The 21,103-nt window shown below is 37.3% G+C and overlaps 1 protein-coding gene across 33 annotated transcripts in view; it reads left to right on the top strand.

Moving 5' to 3' along the window:
* Window positions 1–21,103, top strand: part of LOC105465604 (erythrocyte membrane protein band 4.1 like 2) — a 227,147-nt gene that overhangs the window by 106,673 nt on the left and 99,371 nt on the right. For all 33 annotated transcript variants that reach the window (XM_011714133.3, XM_024787870.2, XM_011714131.3 and 30 more), the window contains exons 2-3: window positions 2,434–2,918; window positions 3,612–3,824. In XM_011714133.3, the coding sequence (XP_011712435.2) occupies window positions 2,448–2,918; window positions 3,612–3,824 (684 nt within the window). In that variant the 5' untranslated portion in view covers window positions 2,434–2,447. The remainder of the gene's footprint in view (window positions 1–2,433; window positions 2,919–3,611; window positions 3,825–21,103) is intronic.

The raw sequence follows: 21,103 nt of genomic DNA, 5'->3' as shown, positions 1-21,103 counted from the left end.
CCTGTACTTTACAGCCAAGTTGGGCTAAGTGAAATGAGAATCTTATTACATTTCTCCTCTACTTCAAGCACTTATGTAACTTCTCATTGCTTTTCAAATAACCCCCGCATTGCCTTTAAAATAACACAAAATCTTTTATGTTTTGGCTTCTGCCTTCCTTTCTTACTTCATTATTACCAGTTCAGCTTCCGCCCGTCCTATCTTCACTCATAAGCCCCCACTTCACTTGTACAGAGGATTATTGTTCTGTGCCTGTGGTTTCCTTTTTTATGAGGAATGTTCTCATGTTTCCACACAACTCCCTATGCCTGACACATACCTTCCATTCTGGCTATTTTGTCTGAATAATGAGTACCCATTTAAAAAAATAAACTCAGATGTCAACTTCTGCAGAAACGCCTGCCTGGTGACCCTTTTCTTCTCCTAACCTGGTGGGTTAAGTCCTTTGCTGCTTCTTGTTGTTGTCGTTGTTGTTGTTGTTGTTGTTGTTGTTTTGAGACAGGATCTCGCTCTGTTGTCTAGGCTGGAGTGCAGTGACACAATCTTGGCTCACTGCAACCTCTGCCTCCCGGGTCAAACAATTCTCCTGCCTCAGCCTCCCAAGTAGCTGGGATTACAGAGACGTGCCACCACGCTCGGCTAATTTTTGTATTTTTAGTAGAGATGGGATTTTGCCATGTTCAAGCCAGGATGGTCTCGAACTCCTGACCTCAAGTGGTCCAACCCTCCTCAGCCTCCCAAAGTGCTGGGATTATAGGCATGAGCCACCGCACCTGGCCTAGTCCTGTGCTTTTTGTGCAACATGCTATTGACTTATCTATGCTTATTTGTAGCCCTCACTCCCTTAGCTCCTCAAAGGTTGTCTTTATTCATGTGCCTATGGCTTACCACATCATAGAAGCCATTAAATATAGGCAAATTGACTTGACTATTTTTGTGGTTGCATATTAGATGTGAAAAACATTTTTAAGTTATTTTTATTGAGAAAATTTACATATCACAAAATTCACCCTTTTAAAGTGGCTGGTTTTGGATATATTCATAAGGTTGCCGGGGGTGAGGGGGAATGCAGAGTGACTACTAATGGGCACAGGATTTCTTTCTGGAGTGATGAAAATGCTCTAGAATTAGTGATGATGGTTGCACAACCTTGTGAGTATACTCAAAATCACTAACTGTATACTTTAAGAGGGTGAAATTTATGGTACATGAATTATGTCTTAATAAAGCTTTAAAACAAGTGTACTTTTTTTTGACTTATTCAAGTTTGTACCACTTAAAAAGTTAAGAAAAAAATTTTTAAGACTTAGGGTCTCACTCTGTTTCTCAGGCTGGCCTCAGACTCTGGGCTCAAGCATGTTTCTTGTCTCAGACTCCCAAGTAGCTGGGACTACTAGAATACACCATGTCCGTCTCTAAGGTTTTATCACCTTTGAAGATAGCTGGGACACTGCTCGTTGTCCAGGGTGCCAGGACTCTGGGCACTTATTATTGGCAAGGGAGGGGAGAGTGAATGTGATCAGCTGTCTCTGCAGGCCCTGCCTGTTGTCCTTTATGTCATCATGCCGCAACACTTTAAAAGTCCCTCTTTGCTTATGTAAAATTTAGTTATTTTCAGAATTAATTTAAGTTTTGTTCTAATTTAGTTATGATAAGAGCAATCGTCGGATGCATTTTTTCCACCTCATAATGTCTTCATTTGGTATGGATTATGGCCCTTAGGTATTTTTCTTATATATACAAAGAAAAGTGTGATTACGGTTGGGTGGGATGGAGGTTTGGGGTTTTGATTAGAATTTGAGTACCTTTTCCAGAAGATTTAACTTTTGCATTGGAACATTGATGGTGAATTACGGGATTTAATATTGGAACACAGAATAATATGTTTTTGTTCCAGATTTTACCTTCTTGCTGTTACACACCATACACTTAAAATTGGTTTTTCTAATATTTAGCACTTTGATAGATTTTGGGTTTAATGTATGAAATTGTAGTGAAATGTGTCTCATTGCTTACTAGCACTGTTGATAATGTTTTCATGTTACAGAATAAAGAATACCAAGTACAGATAAAAGTACTTTTTCTTAAAAAAATTGGATTTTAAAAATCAATTATTGTTTATAACAAGTTGAAAGCAAATAAAATCAATCCCTGTTTCTTGAGTTCTTGATGATTTTATAACTATATAGAACTTAGAACACACAGAGTTCTTTTGTGATGCTAGTTTTGGGTCTGTGATTCTGATAGAGAATTCTAAAAGTTAGGGCAACAGTCTCCATTTTGTCTTAGGCTTTTCAATCTTCTTTCTTGATGTGCTTTCTCCCAGTTATCTGTTACTCCCCTTCCCATCTTTCCTTATCATGCCCCTTGCAACCAAACTGAATTTGAGAGAACTTATAAAATGACATTTTGTGATTTTTGTTTTGATTACAGCATAAGCTGTGACCATGACTACTGAAGTAGGCTCTGCGTCTGAAGTGAAGAAGGACTCTGGCCAGTTAGGAACAGATGCAACCAAGGAAAAGCCTAAAGAAGTAGCAGAAAATCAGCAGAATCAGTCATCCGATCTAGAGGAGGAAAAAGGTTCCCAGCCAGCTCCTGCAGCTGAAAGCCAAAGTAGTCTACGCCGCCAGAAGAGAGAGAAGGAAACATCTGAGAGCAGGGGTATTTCTCGGTTCTTACCGCCATGGCTTAAGAAGCAAAAGTCATATACCTTAGTAGTGGCCAAAGATGGAGGAGATAAAAAAGAACCCACCCAAGCTGTTGTTGAAGAACAGGTCTTAGATAAAGAGGAACCCCTTCCGGAAGAACAGAGACAGGATAAGGGTGATGCTGAAGAAATGGCTCAGAAGAAACAACAAGAGATTAAGGTTGAAGTCAAGGAAGAAAAACCCTCAGTGAGCAAAGTGGAGACGCAGGTATGTTTGGGAATAATTGCCTGGAAATGAAAACCTGATAGCGTAACCACATAACAAAAAGGGTTTGTTTTGGATCATTTCCAGATTTATTGTACTGAGATACTGCTTTGGCTTAATGTATACGGAATGGGTCTTAGATTGGTCTACCATAGCCTTTCCCTGTTACTCCTTGAAAAAAAACTCCACTATATATGCACATTGCTAAAAAATTCATGTCTGTAACCTGTTACAGACATGTCTCACCTGTTAAGGTGAGATAGATACTCTGAGCCCTGCCATCTGTTTTTTAAACAGAATGCTCTTTTATGCCTCTTTTAAGTTTTCACCGGACAGTAAATAGTAGATTTGTGTGTGCGCATTTTGGTTGCCTAACAAAGCCTAGATTTTGCCATGGTATAAGATTTTAATTGGAAATGTTATTATTGGAGATGATACTTAAATTGTAGTTGCTGGGATGTAGTTTCTTTGATTCATTTAATGCTACATAACCAACTTGGCAAAATGAGAATTTTGACCATGAGAAGAGGATGAGGGGAAATATACTTTCTATTGGAATTTTCAAGTCTTTAAAAATCTGAGAGTTACAGTGTTTAAAGTAACGATCCTAATTCTTATGAAACATTTTCCTTTTAATATGTTGTCATCTGCAAGTTGGTTGACTATAGTATCAATTTAATTTTTTTTCCTCAACAGCCTACTGAATTAGTAAGTAAGGAGAGAGAAGAGAAGGTAAAGGAAACACAGGAAGACAAATTTGAAGGAGAAGCAGCAAAGAGGGAGACCAAGGAAGTGCAGACCAATGAACTGAAAGCAGAGAAGGCATCTCAAAAAGTCACCAAGAAGACCAAAACTGTCCAGTGTAAAGTGACCCTCTTAGATGGCACCGAATACAGCTGTGACCTGGAGGTGAGATAAGAGCTGAGTGAGAGCTAGCTTAATGTGTGGATTGTGACATGGCATGATGAATAGATTTTTGTGTTTTACTAAGTTCCTATAAGCCAGTTTATTACAGTTTTGTACTAAAAAAAAAAATACATTGAAGTGGGTCATCATTTCTGTCACAAACAATATTTCATGACCTTAGGTTAAGCAGGGATGCTATTCTGCCAGTCTGCACTAGTCATGTTTACTGGTTGGTGTGTATTCTGAATGGGTGTTAAATATTTGGAATATTGCTTTTGGCTAGAAGATGTTTTTCTTGAGGGAAAATGATAGCACTAGGCTGACATTTCGGAATAAAGAAGTTTCAGCAGTAAACTTAGCCCCAAGTGTTTTATCCTGAGACAGATACTGGCTTAACATCTAATTAATTTAGTTTCATTTAATTAAAAACCACCGGTGATTTGCAAAACATACAATTAGTGCTGTTGCTGACAGAAGTCAGTTTAATCTTCTAATGCATCTAGTAACTTATAATTTTATATCCATCAGAAGAGTTTGTTGCTTTCCACAAATTACCCTTTACGTAACATATACTGATAGCTAATGTTTACTGAAGAACTGTGTGAAGTGCTTTGAACGGATTATCTTGTTTAATGGATTATCTTGTTTTGTTGATTAAGAATCAATAAAGGTAGATATTATCGTTGCTATTTTCAGTGTTACATGTTACAGTGGGGAACTTAAGGCTTAGAGAAGTTAAATTCCTTGCCCAAAGTTTCACAGCTGGTTAGAGGTTGAACAAGGATTCCACCCCCTGAAGTTTGGTTCTAGAGCTCACGAACCTCACCACAGAACTAACTATGCTGTTTGGTCTGGTACATGTGGGACCTATCTTGCCTGTTTCTTCTGTGTCCTCATCTATTAAATATTAGACACATTTTCCCCTAATTCGTTGCATTCTTATTAAAAAGAGAAGTTACACTGCAATAAAAATGAAAGTATTCAGCTTCGTAAAGACACTTAGGTCTATCTAGTTGAACAGTAGTTTATTATATATTTGAATGTGTATTATATTGCAAAGTGCTGAGGGTACTAATATGAATAATTCTTGATTCTTGCTCTTTGTATTAGTTACCTATAATTTTATTTTACTCATTTTAGTTATAATTTTTCTGATTTCAATTGTTTAAAGAAAAGTAGTAGCAAAAGAGGATTAAAAATCCTTATCTTAGTTTTTGCTGTTGTAACAAAATACCTTCAACTGGGTAATTTAAAAACAACATGAATTTATTGCCCACAGCTCTGGAGGCTGGGAAGTCCCAGATCAGTACACCAGAAAATTTGGTGTCTGGTGAGGAGCTTGCTCTCTGCTTCCAGGATGGCCCCTCCTTTCTGGATCTTTACATGGTGGATAGGGCAAGTGCTGTGTCCTCACCTGACGGAAGGACAAGGCAGCTCCCTTCAGCCTCAGTTACAAGAGCACTACCCCCATTCATGAAGGCAGAGTGATTAAGTCACTTCCTAAAGACACCACCTCTTAATGCCACCACCATAGGGATTAGGTTTCAGCGTGAATTGTGGAGGAATGCATTGAGACCATGGCAGTCCTTAAAGCTTTCTTTTCTTCTGCTCTTTTTAACACTTCCCTTTGTCCTTTCCTGAGACTCCCTCTCTATGCCAGGGAGAGAGGAGAAGTCTTAGGGATAGGAGTGAGAGACCATAAAGAAAGGGACAGAATGGTTTTCTGAACTTGACTCAATTACATTATATTTGATTGCATGTCCCTTGTCTTTCCTACCTATCCTGGAAATTAGGGGATGTAGATTTTTGAGAACCAACTTGATGTTATGTAACCTTGAGTCATTTACTCAACCTCTGTAGACCTCAGTTTCTTCGTATATAGAATATAGGATTGCTTAGATCATCTAGAATGCCTTTTCATTTCTAAAGTTCTTTATGTCACTAAACCACAAGACTCACCAACATACTTTATGGTTTAAATCTATCTTTGTTCTCTTTTTTAAAAAATCATAAAACGTTTAAAAAACTACAAAAATATAAAAATAATAGAGGAGACAGTTGTGTATCCAGCACAAAAATTTCAATCAGTTTTGCCATTTGTTTTAGATTTTTTTTTTTTTTTTTTTTTTGAGATGGAGTCTCACTCTTTCTCCAGGCAGGAGTGCAGTGGTGCAATCTCAGCTCACTGCAGCCTCTGACTTTCTCATTCAAGCATTTCTCCTGCCTCAGCCTCCCAAGTAGCTGGGATTACAGGCATGAGCCACTACACCCAGCTAGTTTTTGTATTTTTAGTCGAGACAGGGTTCCACCATGTTGGCCAGGATGGTCTCTATCTCCTGACCTCATGATCCGCCTGCCTTGGCCTCCCAAGTGCTGGAATTACAGTGTTTTAGATCTTTAACAAAATAGAACATTAAAGACATTGCCAAAGTCTCATTCTCATCTTTTCCTTCTTGTCCTGCATGTATCTTTTTATGATATATAAATCTATTCATTTAAATTGTTGTATCGTATTTCTTTGACTAAACTAGTTTATTCCCCTCCTAAGTCACAGTTTCTTTGTATACTGTAAGAAGTAGTTCTTCAGTGAACATTTTAAGACATGTTTCCTTGTATAAGAGTTTCTTGAGGGTAGATACCTAGTGGTGGAATTGTTAGATTGATGGAATCCAGTTTTACTTCTTCAGTTTCCCCAGATATTGCCAAAGTAATAAATGAAATTGATAAAATTTACAATTTACATTTCAACCAGCAACCATTAAGTTTGATTTTGCCATATTGTCATCAGTGATTCTTGTTATCAGACTTATTAATTTGGACCAATCAAATGTATGTGAAATAGCTTGTCAGTATTTTAACTTGCATTTGTTTGATCACTGTCAGCTTTCACTAGGTTATGTTGCAGTAACCAAAAAACCTCAAATCTTCATGACTTTTAATAAAAATGGTTTATTTCTTGCTCATGTTACATGTGCTTGGTGGGTTTGTTACGGCTTTTTTCCATATCATCTTTATTTCTGATCAAGACTGAAAGAATAGCCTCTACGTGGGACATGCTGGTTTCATGATAAAGGGAAAAGAAAACACAGCAAAACCACACTACAGTTCTTGAATCTTCTGCTTGGAAGTGGTATATATTACTTTAACTCACATTTCATTGGCCAATTAAGTCTCATGGCCAAGGCTGATAACAATAAGTGGGCAAATATGATCCTCTCGTGGGAAGGATACTCAAAACCATGAAAACAGTACTACAGCTCATATTAGCCTGGTGCAAAAGTAATTGCAGTTTTTGCCATTAAAATTAATGAGGCTGGGCACGGTGGGTCATGCCTGTAATCCCAGCACTCTGGGAGGCTGAGGCAGGCAGATCACGTGAGGTCAGGGGTTCGAGACCAGCCTGACAAACATGGTGAGACCCCATCTTTACCAAAAATACAATTAGCCGGGCGTGGCGGTGGGTGCCTATAATCTGAGCTACTCAGGAGGCTGAGGCAGGAGAATCACTTGAACCCAGGAGGCAGAGGTTGCAGTGAGCTGAGGTTGTGCCACTGCACTTCAGCTTGGGCAACAGAGTGAGACTCTTGTTTTTTTAAAAAAAAAAAAAACGCTGAGCATCTTGAGCACCCCTTTTTTTTTTTTTTTAAGACGATTGCTCTGTCACCCAGGCTGGAGTACAGCGGCGTGATCTCGGCTTACTGCAACCTCCACCTTCTGGATTCAAGCAATTTTCCTGCCTCAGCCTTCCAAGTAGCTGGGATTACAGACGCATGCCACCATGCCCATCTAATTTTGTATTTTTGGTAGAGACGGGGTTTCACCATGTTGGCCATGCTGGTCTCGAACTCCTCACCGTCTTTTTATGTTTTATTTAGGTTTATATGATCACTCTGAAAGTTTTAAAAATAAATATTATTTCTCAGATTAAGGACTTTCTCCCCTCATTTCTAAGACTTACTCATGAGCAGGTGGTGAATTTTATCAAATGTATTTTTTGCATCAACTAAGAGGATCATCTATTTTTCTAACCCGCTAATGTTGTAAACTACATTATTTTCTACTGTTAAACCATCTGAATTTCTAGTGTAAACTTGGTAGTGATGATTCTGCATTCATTTGTATTATTTTTGTTTAGGACTTTTGCATATATTACCTTTAATTTTCTTTTATCAAATTGTCTTCATCAGATTTTGTTATCTGGGTTGTATTCTATCCTCATAAAGTTGCTTCCCTTTTACCATTACCTAGAAAAGCTTGGATAAATTACTGATGGTCTGTCTTTTGGTGATCTGGTAGAACTTGCCTTTAGAACTGTCTTGGATGGTAGGTAGCCTTTTTGGGAGAAGAGTGGAAGTGGAAGGTTGTTTTTGTTTTTTTAAATCGTTGATTCAAATTTTTAAATTTTTTTCCCGAGTTAGTTACAGCAGTTAATATTTTTGGTAGAGATTGTCCATTTCATCTAATTTGAAAAATTTATTGGCATGAAAGTTTTCATAGTATTCTTGCTTTGTGCATTTGATTTTTATTTCTTATTTCTAGTGTTGTTTGCATTTTAAAAATTATTCTTACTATAGATTTGCCATTATATGTTTTTTCCCAAAGGAAACAACTTGGTTTTATCATTTCTATTGTATCTTTTCTATTTGGTAACATTTCATCTCGTTTTGCTCTTTTTCTTTGGGATAACTGTTCTTTTTCTAATTTCTTGAGTTTAACACTTAAAACATTGTTTTCGGGGCTCTAATTTTCCCTTGAAGTACCTCTGATTGATTGTACAAATTTGAAATACAGTTGACCCTTGGACAAGGTGAGAGTTAGGGGTACCAGCTTTCTGCACAGTTGAAATTTTGCATATAACACTCAACTGCCCCCACATGTAACTACTAATAATCAGTTTCCTGTTGCCTGGAGCCTTTCCAATAACTTAAACAGTCAATACAATTTTGTGTGTTATATGTATTATATACTGTATTCTTACAATAAGGTAGAGAAAAGATGTTCTTAAAAAATTACAAGAAGGAAAAAAATATATTTACTATTTATTAAGTGGAAGTAGATTAGCATTAAGGTCTCCATTTTAATTGTCTTCATATTGCCTGAGGAAGAGGAGGAGGAAGAGGGGGGATTGGTCTTGCTGTCTGTTTCTTGGTGGAAGAAAATTGAGGTGTAAGTGGATCCGTGCAGTTCAGACCTGTGTTGTTCAAGAGTCAACTATATAGTGCTTTCATTACTATTCAGTTTTAATTTTCTCATTGTATCTCATTTGGCCCTTCCCTTTCCTGTCCCTTCCCTGTCCCTTCCTTTCCCTTCCCTGTCCCTTTTTCTTCTTTTTTCTTTTCTTTTTTCGACAGGGTCTCTCTCTGTTGCCCAGGCTGGAGTGCAGTGGCAGTCCCTCTTCTTGCCTCAGCCTCCAGAGTATCTGGGGCTACAGGTATATGCCACCATGCCCAGCTTATCTTTAAATTCCTTTTGTAGAGATAGAGTCTTGCTTTGTTGCCCAGGTAGGTCTCAATTACTGGGCTCAAGCGATTCTTCCTCCTTGACCTCCCAAGGTGCTGGGATTATAGGCATGAGCCACTGTGTCTGGCCCCATTATGTATCATTTTTGACCACTGGATTTTTTACAGGTGTGATTTAAAATTTCTAAAATGTGTGTGCATTTGTGTTTGTGTATGCATGTCTTGTGGGAAGAGAGAATGTTTTTGTTTGTTCATATTTCCAGTTTTATGTTACATCGTGGTCAGAATGTGGTCTAAGAGATTCTTAAATTTATTAAGACTTTGAAATATATAGTCAATTTTTATATGGGTTCTTTTTGAATTTGGAAAGCATGGTCTTCCTATTGTTGATACCAGTTTCTAGGTCTGTCATCTTGGTCAGACAATTATGTGGGTCATGTTATCTATCTCTATTAATTATTTAACTGCTTAGTTTATCAGTTAATAAGAGAGGTGTGTTCAAACCTTTCCTTGTAATTGTTGATTTGGTAATTTCTCTTGGTATTCCTGTAAGTTTATGCTTTATAAAATTTGAGGCTAGATTATTAGATGCACACATGTGCAGAATTATATATTCTTGGATAACCTTTTTTTTTTTTTTTTTTTTTACCATCATGTAATACGTTGAAATTTATTTTATTTGATATTTATGTTATTGTACTAGCTTTATTTTGGTTAGAATTTGTCAGGACTCTCTTCTGCCTTTTTTTTTTTTTTTTTTTTTTTTTTTTGCGTTTAAACGTTGTATCCTTATGTCTTTGAGGTGACTTTTTAATCACATTTGAGAATTTTGTCTTTTAGCTGGTAAATTTAAACCATTTATTTTATAGTACTACTGAGATTAGTGACTCTATTTTGCCATCTAATTTTGGATTGTCTGTTTTTCTTTGTTTACTTGAATTTTCTTTTTTCCCTTTTACTGCTGCTCTTTTAGAAATTAAGTATATTACAGACACACTTGAGTTAATAAAGTCTAATGCTAATCACTATACCTACCCCCCTCTTTCCCCATTTTATTTAGTATGCATTTCGTAGATCTCAGGTCTCGTTTTGGAATGATACAAAAACAACAATTTCTTATCTGTTTAACTAGTCCTTCTATGATCTACTACCTGTAGGGAATCAACTTACTGTATTGCCTGAAGCAGAGTTGAGGTAGTATCCAAAGCAAAAAGCAGCAGTTTAGTCTTCTAATTCACCAATATTTAAATTGGTTGGGAAAGCATAGGAGTCTTTATTTTTATGACTGTGTTAATTTATCATTAGAATATCTTTTCATTTAATAGATGATTACTTAATATTGCCATTATAAAAATGAACTTTGGAGGACAAGACATGATGAAATAAGCTTAAAAACAGCATTTGTGTTGAGTAATCCTTTCTTTTTCTTTTGAGTTCATAGCAAAATGGAGTTTGAATAGATTTTAGTGATACTATCCCACAGCAGATCTTAGGTACCAGCAGTTCACTTGAATTCTAAGCTGTGACTTTACATCTCAACATAGGCCATAATTCATCAATATCCTAATAGCTATTATAACAATGCAGAAGTTATAAATTATATTAGCCTTTTTAATGAATTTTCCTTTTATACAAGTTTTCCTCTTATTTTGGTTTTCCCGTTGCTTGCTTAGTATCATTAGTTTGGGTCTGTTACTCATCAGACCTGCTCTTATTTCCTCCTCAGGAGTGGAGCCCAGAGTACAGCCATCACGGGGTTGAGCAGGCTCCTGTTTCCCAGTTCCAGTATTGACCTTAGGCAGATTGGATGATATGCTGATACTGCTTATCTGTGGTTCTGTATCTCTACACCGGAAATCACTGTCTGAGGACTATTTGGGGAAGTAGTTGTGGGAAACTGTAGCTATTAATGAACTTTTGAGCACTCAAAAAAGGAGAATAGAATATGGGAAAGAAATACTTGTATTTGGTTTGAGAGAATAGATTGTTTCCATCTGTTTACTCTCAGCAAAGATTGTATTTCTTCATGGCTCTTCAGAGGACTGTAGTTATTGTTTGTTCTTTTTCTTTCTATATGTACATTTGTCTAATTGTCAATTAAACCTTGATATAACATGCCCACTGAAGAAGACCTAATTGTCTTCACTTAGGATGCTTAAAACAATGGAGAGAAGTCACTCAAAGCATGGGCTGTGCAGGAAGTCATGAGGTGATAGCTTGGCTTGCAGGGATCTTATAGAGTAGGGTGAGGTTCTAAAAGGCCTCAAATGCCAGGATGAGAAGATTAAAACTTATCCATAGAGCAAAAAGGAGCTGCTGAGTAATGGACCAGAGGTTGTAAAGTCATTGGTATACAGGACCTAGCAAAGTCAAGGGCACTGTTTAGATTTTGGATCATTGTAGCTAGCTACATGACTCGTAATTTAAGGGAGGGTCTTCTTTATTCACTGCATTGCTTATGATGCACATCAGTGGTCTTTATAGATAATTTTTTTTGTGATGCGATTAGAACATTGGGTATGTTAGACACTTTCCTGTGCATGTTACCTTTGGTCAACAAAAGTACCCCCTTTAAACCATTTAATGTGAATACTGCTGTATTGATGGAATAATATTTTTAAAACCAAAAAACATAATTTGTGGGGGCATTTTGGTTTGACATCCGAACATCATCTCTGCTTCCTAGATTACTCACTATATCTAGATGTAATTAATATATTCTGTATAATCTATATTACTATGTTGTTATATATTTATATGTATTTTATATGTACATCTCCATATATCTGTTCATATCCTTTCTTTCTCCCCTTATCCTCTACTTTTCATGGCTTCCTGTTTCCACATTCTTTTTCCTGTGGGCTATCAGCCTATTCTTTCTCTCCTGAACTTCAGGAGAGAAACTGAAAAAAGACAACTGCCCAAGGAACCAATACAGCTCTGTTTTTGAAAACAAATTGCCATCTTTGAAATTTGTGTTCTTTTAAGGAAAGAGGGCATTTGCTAATATTAAGTGGATAAAAAATTTTTATGCCACACAGAATTTTCTGGATTCCACAAAGCTGGAAATAATAAGTGAGCATAAACATTGGGTAATAGTGCATTTTTAGTGCAATAGTGCAATTATATTTAAATTAAACAAAATACTATGGAAATGGCCCAACTTTAATGTTATTTTTGGCTTATGTAACAATAGGTTTATTGTTAAGCCATGCATTAATTTTGACCTGAGGCCTAGGCTCTCTTTGTGCATTTGTTCCAAATCTTTGTGGTAGGTACTGTTTCATTGTTGTCACTGAAAATTACAATTTACATTCTATACTAATTTATCATCTATTGATAGTAAACTGAGATCTCAAATATTTTTTGAAAAAGCTGAAGATTTTTTAATGAAGAAACTTATAATTTGGTTGTTTTTGAAATGTTAATTTTTATCTCATTGAGATATTTAAATGGTATGTGCCAACCTTCTTTGGTTCCAGAGTTAAATTTTAAAGAATTTTAGGGGCCAGGCACGGTGGCTCAAGCCTGTAATCCCAGCACTTTGGGAGGCCGAGGCGGGTGGATCACGAGGTCAGGAGATCGAGACTATCCTGGCTAACACGGTGAAACCCCGTCTCTACTAAAAATACAAAAAACTAGCCGGGCGTGGTGGCGGGCGCCTGTAGTCTCAGCTACTCGGGAGGCTGAGGCGGGAGAATGGCATGAACCCGGGAGGCGGAGCTTGCAGTGAGCCGAGATCACGCCACTGCACTCCAGCCTGGGAGACACAGCGAGACTCTGTCTCAAAAAAAAAAAAAAAAAAAAAAAGATTTTTAGGGTGTCTCTTGGATTCTGCATGTTACAGGAACTTGACTCTAGCACTCTTTATGATATTGCTGCTAAGGTCATTTACATACTCAGTGTGTTAAAACAGCAAAGCTCTTTCCTCTAAGCAGGGTGAAAAAGACAATAAGGTTTAGTTGAAGCCATGGATATAAAGTCAGGCGATCTATGTTTACTTTTCTTTTTACTCTTTGGGTATCTTGGGGGAGTCACTTCCTCTCTTCTATTCTCAGATTGCAAAGAGAGTGAAAATATTTACTTCCTCCATTTTTAGAATTGAGCTGGTTTTACTACAACTGATAAGTCTGTGTATGTGTTTTAAAGTTTGCAAATAAGTGTGAAAGTTCCTGCAAGACTTTGGAAGCTTGAGTGAATGTGCATTCTGAGTTAGAGTTGCTCACATTTTCCTCTGGCATCTGAAAGTTGTTCCCACGTGTTGATTTTGTCTGAGAATCGAGGGCATTGTTTCTGCCCACACAGGAATGTCAGTACCATTTTTCTTAGTTATGAATAAGGCTAACAGAATGTAGACTCTCTTCATCAGTGTTCTGATGATAAAAGTATTTCTCAGAAAGCAGAATGTGTCAAGGTCTTTTTGCCTTTTTTTGTGTTGAGTTCCAGTCTCAGAAATCCAATTTGCTATCATTACTTTGAGTGTGTTTTACTTGCTTACTTGTTTGTTGTTGTTTCTTTTCACCCTCCAAGGTTGTGTTTCAGACCTATAGTACTGACGCTTACTAAGTTTACTAAACAGTTTCAACTATCTATATATTTGTAGAGGATCTGGAAGTTATGATACTCTATAAGATTCCATAAAATAGTGGCAGATTTATATGTGATTTTGGGAACTGGGAATAATTTAACGGGCGTGTATTATATGCAATTTAAAATTCCAGTGACATTGGTCAAGGTGGAATGTCTTTATCCTTTTAGCTTAAAACAGGATTTAGGGTGATAATTTTATTCAAAATTTAATTTGTATTTACTAAATGGGAAAAGACTGCCGTGCCATGTAAGTGATAGAATATTTTGGTCCAGCTTGAAGAACACAAAGAGCTCACAGCAGCAGAGCCTGGCCTCATAATCAAGTCACTCCTTAGCTGGACCTTGGCCCCCCTCCCCGCTTCCCTCTCCACACTTGGTCACATATAACCTCAGGCTGTCTTTTGACCTCTCTTACCACTTGATTTTCTGAGTCTTCCGTTGTGTCAAGTTGGTTCTCTAATCAGACACATGCTGAGTTGCCTGGCCTTCCTTCCAGTTTCTGACCCTACCAACTCCACATTTTACTTTCCCCATCACATGATTCCTGCCTATCTTTTCATTTCCAGTTCAAATCCAGCTCTCAGAATGTTCTTTTCTTCCTTGGAACTTGTTTGCACCATTAGTTTGGCAATTAATCATGCACTGCCTTGTGAAAGACTCTCTTGTATTGCTCTGTTGAACAACTGCTAAACTCTTGTATTGTTTGATTTTTCTTATGCTGATGTTGTTTCTTCACCTGGTTTATTATTAGTTTCTCTAGAAAAATAACTTTCTTCTCTCTCCCCACAGAGTCTTAACGGAGGACTTTGCCTAAAGTACTTCTCATAGAAAGTAATTTTTGACTTATTTCCCTGTACTTTCTTGTACATTTATAAAGTTTTTATCTTTCTATCCAAGATAAATGATAGCATTTGCTTATTTGTGTTCCTAAGTCTTCTCTCCATCCCCTCTCATTAGAAACAAAGATTTGGGCATTTGTGTGTGTGTGTGTGTGTGTGTGTGTGTGTGTGTATACATATATATAAAATCCACCTACCCTCATCATTGTGACTGCTGTCCACTATTGCTCTGCTTTTCAGATGCTTGGAAACAGCAGACCAACTTGTTATAGAAATACTTCAAGGGCTTATTGTAAATGAAAACTGCTACATTTCTACAAAAGGTTGTGAAACTAGGCGTGAGAGCCATGTAGAAGTTACTGTGGTGTGACCCCTGGCCCTTTAGGGTTCACATTCACAGCCCTGAGGGAATTGCAGGCACCTGGGAGCTCTGTTCTTTCACTTCTGTTGGAGCTGCTGTCAGACCAGGTTGCTTGCTGGCTAGGCATAGGCTGGGCTTGAAGAGACTATAATTCTTATTCTCTGCCCCTTGTTTTCTAATAATGCCTCCTCTTCTCTTGAGGAAACTAAAGAATGATAGACCATTTTATTTCTCACATTCGAGGAATTCTCCCACATGCCTTTTTCTTCTCTGTCTTCTCCACGTTTGGTTTCAAAACCAGGGGATTACTTTGTTTGTCCCTACATCACTGGTATTTTAAAAGCATTAAACTTGAAAGTAACTTGTAACTGTAAGCAGCCATCCTGACATACTTTTGAAGACACCATCCACCTCTTGCTGGATAGGCATGCTACACACTGGCAGCCACGCCAACTCCTTGGTGATTTACCACTTAGTAAGTTTTCACTCTTTTCAGAGGGTGGTAGTAGAACAGGAACTAGATCTTTAAATTATTTTTCTATTTTGGAATGAAAATTACTTCAGGGTCGAGTAGGGTTAGAAATGGTGGGAAAAATTATTTTCAGAATAAAATTTGTATTTTAAAATCAATTTGGACACATTTTTGTTACTTTAAAATATGTACTCACGCTAGTTAGAATGGCGATCATTAAAAAGTCAGGAAACAACAGATGCTGGAGAGGAGGTGGAGAAATAGGAACGCTTTTACACTGTTGGTGGGAGCATAAATTAGTTCAACCATTGTGGAAGACAGTGTGGCGTTTCCTTAAGGATCTAGAACCAGAAATACCATTTGACCTAGCAATCCCATTACTGGGTATATACCCAAAGAATTATAAATCATTCTTTATAAAGACGCATGCACATTTATGTTTACTGCAGCACTATTTACAATAGCAAAGACTTGAAACCAATCTAAATGCCCATCAATGATAGACTGGATAAAGAAAATGTGGCACATAGACACCATGGAATACTATGCAGCCATAAAAAAGGATGAGTTTGTGTCCTTTGCAGGGACATGGATGAAACTGGAAACCATCATTCTCAGCAAAACAGGAACGGAAAACCAGATACCACATGTTCTCACGCATAAGTGGGAGTTGAGCATTGAGAACACATGGGCACAGGGAGGGGAACATCACACACCAGGGCCTGTCAGGGGTTGGAGGCTAGGGGAAGAATAGCATTAGGAGAAATACCTAATGTAGATGACAGGTTGATGGGTGCAGCCAACCACCATGGCACATATCTACCTATGTAACAAACCTGCACGTTCTGCACATGTATCCCAGAACTTCAAGCATAATTTTAAAAAAATATGTAAGCAGTGAAATTTTAAAAATCTTTGCCAGAGTTCATCAAATGAAGGGATATAATCTAATTGCTCTCTCATGCAACAACATTTATCAGTATCTTTTGTTAAACCCACTGTGTTTAGAATCATTCTGTCATCGTCACTGTTTTATTTCTAGTCTTTGATTTCTCTTCTGTTGCCTTCTATTCTTCTGAACAAATTAAAGATGATGTTACTGACATAGTTTTTGTTTTTCAGCTGTCAGGAAATTTTACCGATTATTTGCTTTCCTCTTCCTACCTCCACCTTCCCAGCTTTCAGGCATGATATGGGGGACAGGGATTTGGGAATATTGTCTCCACCCGTGAATGTTGTTTAATTTATCGCACAAAAGCTGGAGTTAGGTTCATTCTTTTCATCCATTGCTCAGCAGAAGCGCATACTCTGTGGCCAAGTGGAAAAGTGGACAGAAGTTATCATTAGTATTTATAGCACTATAACATAATATGCCAGCATTTGGAGCTTAAAGGGATTAAATGTGGTATAACATAATAAAATATAGTCTATACAAATCCCTGGATTATTCAGAAAAATAATTTTATGATGCAAGGTAGTTAAATGATTAAAGCACTGATAAATGATCTGTCAGTTTGCTATTTAAATTTTTATTTAATTATGTTCTGCAATGGAGTTATACATTAACTCTGAACTGTGTTAGAAAAATTATGATTAGGAGTATTAATTTATCTTTTATTTTGTTTTGACTCTTGTATTCTGGAGAGTCACCTGAAGACAAAAGCTCCATTCTGTCTAGTAATCAGACTACATCTCGTAAGTGTACTTCATTTGCCATTTTAACCTGTTTTGACATTAAGCCTGATTTTGTGCATCAGTCTAGTTATTTGCACGAGGGGAAACTTAATCTGAGTGTTACCACCCTCTACTTGTTGTATTCATTGACATCTCCTTCCAGATTTCTGTCAGCAACAATTTCAAGTGAATCAAATAGGACTGCTCTCATAAGCTATTCTTCTGTAGCACAGAAAGCCTGTATGAATCAAATGTCAAAATTCATTCTAGGCAAATAGTTTACAGAGAATGTGCTAGCCTACAGAAGTTTGCTGCTCATGGTTTTTGAATAAGTTTTCATGGAAATATGGTGCTTAGCAGCTTTTATGAAAGATATTTTTTAAAATTTGGTGTTTGCCTCTGGCTAGAAGTTTGATACCAGCCTCTTCATTATCTAACAGTTATAGTTAGTTCTCCATCTTTTAAAAGAGATTATAATTCTTTACAGACTTAAGCCAAGTCTTGCTGTTTAAAGTGAGTAATAGAAAAAGTTGGACAAAAATCCTGGGTTTTCATTTTTAAAAAATTAATGACAAGGTTGCTAGTCTCCCTTAGGGATGATATATAATTTTTAAGAAAAATGAGAAGTTAAGGAAGTCATATTTTTACACTATTTAAATTGCCTCTCAAAATAGTAGTTATTTAAATATATCCTGTGAGTTCAGAAATAATTTTTATCCCCAGACATTGATTTGGTTCCTACTTGGGCTGAGAAGATAAAAAGAAAAGTATGAGGTGTTATTTTTCCTTTTAGTTACGAATTTTACTTTCAGAGCTAAGCTTTACATATAAAACAGTAATAGCAGGTGTATATACACACACAGTTATATCCACACACATAAACATATGAGTAAAATTGATAAAGTATTTTTTATAGTAAAGTAATATAATATAGTAAAGTAATATAAAAGCACAGAAGTGCCAAGTTACTATAAACTGGAGTTGGTAGGCATGTCTTCATTGAGGAGAAACTTTTGGATTTCAAAGAATAATATATTTAGGGCTGAGTGCGCTGACACATGCCTGTAATCCCAGCACTTTGGGAGGTCGTGGCGGGCGGATCACACTTGAGGTCAGGAATTTGAGACTAGCCTGGCCAGTGTGATGAAACCTCATCTCTACTAAAAATACAAAAATTAACTGAGCATGGTGAGGGGGGCATCTGTAGTCTCAGCTACTAGGGAGGCTGAGGCACGAGAATTGCTTGAACCCATGAGATAGAGGCTACAGTGAGCCGGGATCATGCCACTGCACTACAGCCTGGGTGACAGACTGAGACTCCATCTCAAAAAAATATATATACACACACACATATATATTTATATATATATATATAAGTTAAATATATATAAATATATATATGGAAAACTCAGCTATACTTTACCTGTTACATTTTTCATTTGAAAATTGCTTAAATAGTAGAATCTAAGCAAAAATTGGGGGTTACAAGAAAAGGTTTTAATATATCCTTGCATATCAAGGATGACATAAAAAAAAATGTACCATAAACATTTGTTCAGGGCAAACCACCTTCCTGACTTTACAGGGCCAGTGTTGCCATTTTTGATCCGGGCTTTCTTTGGCTTGGCATTAACTAGGAATCTTCCATCTTGCAAAACCAGTGTATTTATTGGGGTTTAAATAAATTAAGCTCTTTGCTTCTGCTAAATCATATGGAGAAGTGGGTTCCCACCCATGGGAAAGAAAGCATAAAATACAAATGCACTGATCCTGCCTCCTGTCCTTTTTCAGTCTGCTTGTCCTACTTTTGCTGGTCTCAGGTTCCTTGTGTTGGGGGAAGAATCCATGTGTGCATCTGTACACAGTAACATGCACACTCTGCGTTGTCTTAGAACAAATTCTTTAGGGAGCAGAGCTAAATGTGCATGTTCATTCTACCATCTTTAATTGGAAGTCCACTTTCTACTTCTAAAAGTTGAACAATGAGCATGTTTTATCACATACTAAAATAAAGTGGACTCTTCCCCTGAATATAGCACATGTCAAAGTTACCATTAGGCTGTCTGGGTATCTTCTAAAAAGACTTTTGATTGTGGTAGCTTTAGTAGCATCTGTTTTGACATAGTTCTTTGTTTTCTTGCAGATGCTTCTCAGTAGTTTTCATTTTCTTGCTTTATTATTCCCTGCAGGTGTCTAGATAATCCATTTTATTTTGCATGTGTGTTTAATTGGGGAGTGGGTCCTAGGAGATGAAAGAGGATAGAAATGCTTTTCTCCTTAAAATATGTTATTTGGGGCCAGGCGTGTTGGCTTACACCTGTAATCCCAGCACTTTGGGAGGCTGAGGTGGGCAGGTCACGAGGTCAGGAGTTCGATACCAGCCTGGCCAACATGGAGAAACCACATCTCTACTAAAGATACAAAAAGTTAGACAGGCGTTGTGGCGCACACCTCTAGTCCCAGTTACTCTGGAGGCTGAGGCAGGAGAATCACTTGAACCCTAGAGGCAAAGCGGCGATCACGCTATTGAACTCCAGCCTGGGCAACAGAGCGAGACTCAGTCTCAAAAAAAAAAAAAGTTATTTGGGTTTTTGGCAAATAATAGGTGCAATTCATTTGTTATTCACTTGGTTTCGGTCATTATTTATCATATATAGTTTTGTGGCTTTGTTCATTAAACATTTCTGGAGCAAGCAGTGGTGATACCATGAGGAATTTTTAGTCTCCTCTGACCCTTGGTTGGAGCCTGTGCAGTAAAGGGGAAAGGATTCGTTCCTGTGTTCCTGGTTGGATTTCACACTGATTTACTTTTCTATTTCTTGGTGCTTTTCTCCCTTAGACTTTCATGTTACTAGTTCCATAATGACATCCAGGTGTTCCTTTGTAGTAGTATAATACAAAAAAAAAAAGTTCTATGCTTCCTGACTACTTTTTCTTCCTCTGGAAACAAAATCCCTACTTTTTCAAATCTAGCAGATAACCTAGAGAGGATCAGCAGTTTGAGTGAATGACTTTAGTGTGTGAATTACCTGTACTGCCTTCTAAGAGATATTTGCATTTTAAAAGAAGATACCTGTTTACTCTAAAGAATCTAGTGGTCGAATTCTAGTGGTAGAATTTCACTACTGAAGCCTAGAGAAGTAAAAAAATAAAGGCAGTTTGGGGTGGGAGGAAGGTTGAGGGCTGGATTTTTGGCATCTTTGGATCAGGTAGTCACACTACCAGTAGTACAGCCTTTTTGAAAGGCACAGTTCAGGGCCATGTTCACCCAAAGCTGCTTAACTTCCCTGCTTCTGAATTCCTAGGTTCTTTCTGATGCCTCACAATTTCCTCCTTACATAGTTGTAGCATTTTTTGTGTATGTGTGTTTTAAATCAAGCGAGACCTTAAAGATTCACCCAGCCAGGTCCCCCTCCTTCCACACTCCAGTGGTGAACAAAGACCTTGTTGTCACTTTGTCTTTTATTTTACTTTGTTAGTCATCCACCAGGAACGAAAAGCTTTTACTTGGAAAAAATGTCAAATTGAATAGAAACACTGTTGCCCCAAGTAGATCAATGTTTAAAAACTGAGATATCTCAAAATGAACTGGATTTTTCCCTAGATTGCCCAGAAGTTACTTGTCATCAAATTCAAGAATCAGAAATTCAGATGGTGAAGTATAAGGCAACTACTGTTGTTAGGAAACTCATCGAGACCTCTCCTTAGTCACATCCTATCTCCCTCTGCTTTACAACCATAATAAAGTAAGCATTTAAGTGATTAAGATTATTCTGCATTGTAAATTGTCTTCTACTTTGGTTAGTTGTTGAAAGAATAAGCACTTCTGGCTAGTAGAGGTAAGAACAGTTTGAGTGGGTCTGGCTTGTGATAAGATGTAGGATCTC

Source organism: Macaca nemestrina, chromosome 5 (assembly GCF_043159975.1).
Source record: "Macaca nemestrina isolate mMacNem1 chromosome 5, mMacNem.hap1, whole genome shotgun sequence".
Taxonomy (NCBI): domain Eukaryota; kingdom Metazoa; phylum Chordata; class Mammalia; order Primates; family Cercopithecidae; genus Macaca; species Macaca nemestrina.
This window is presented reverse-complemented; position numbering and strand designations above follow the sequence as displayed.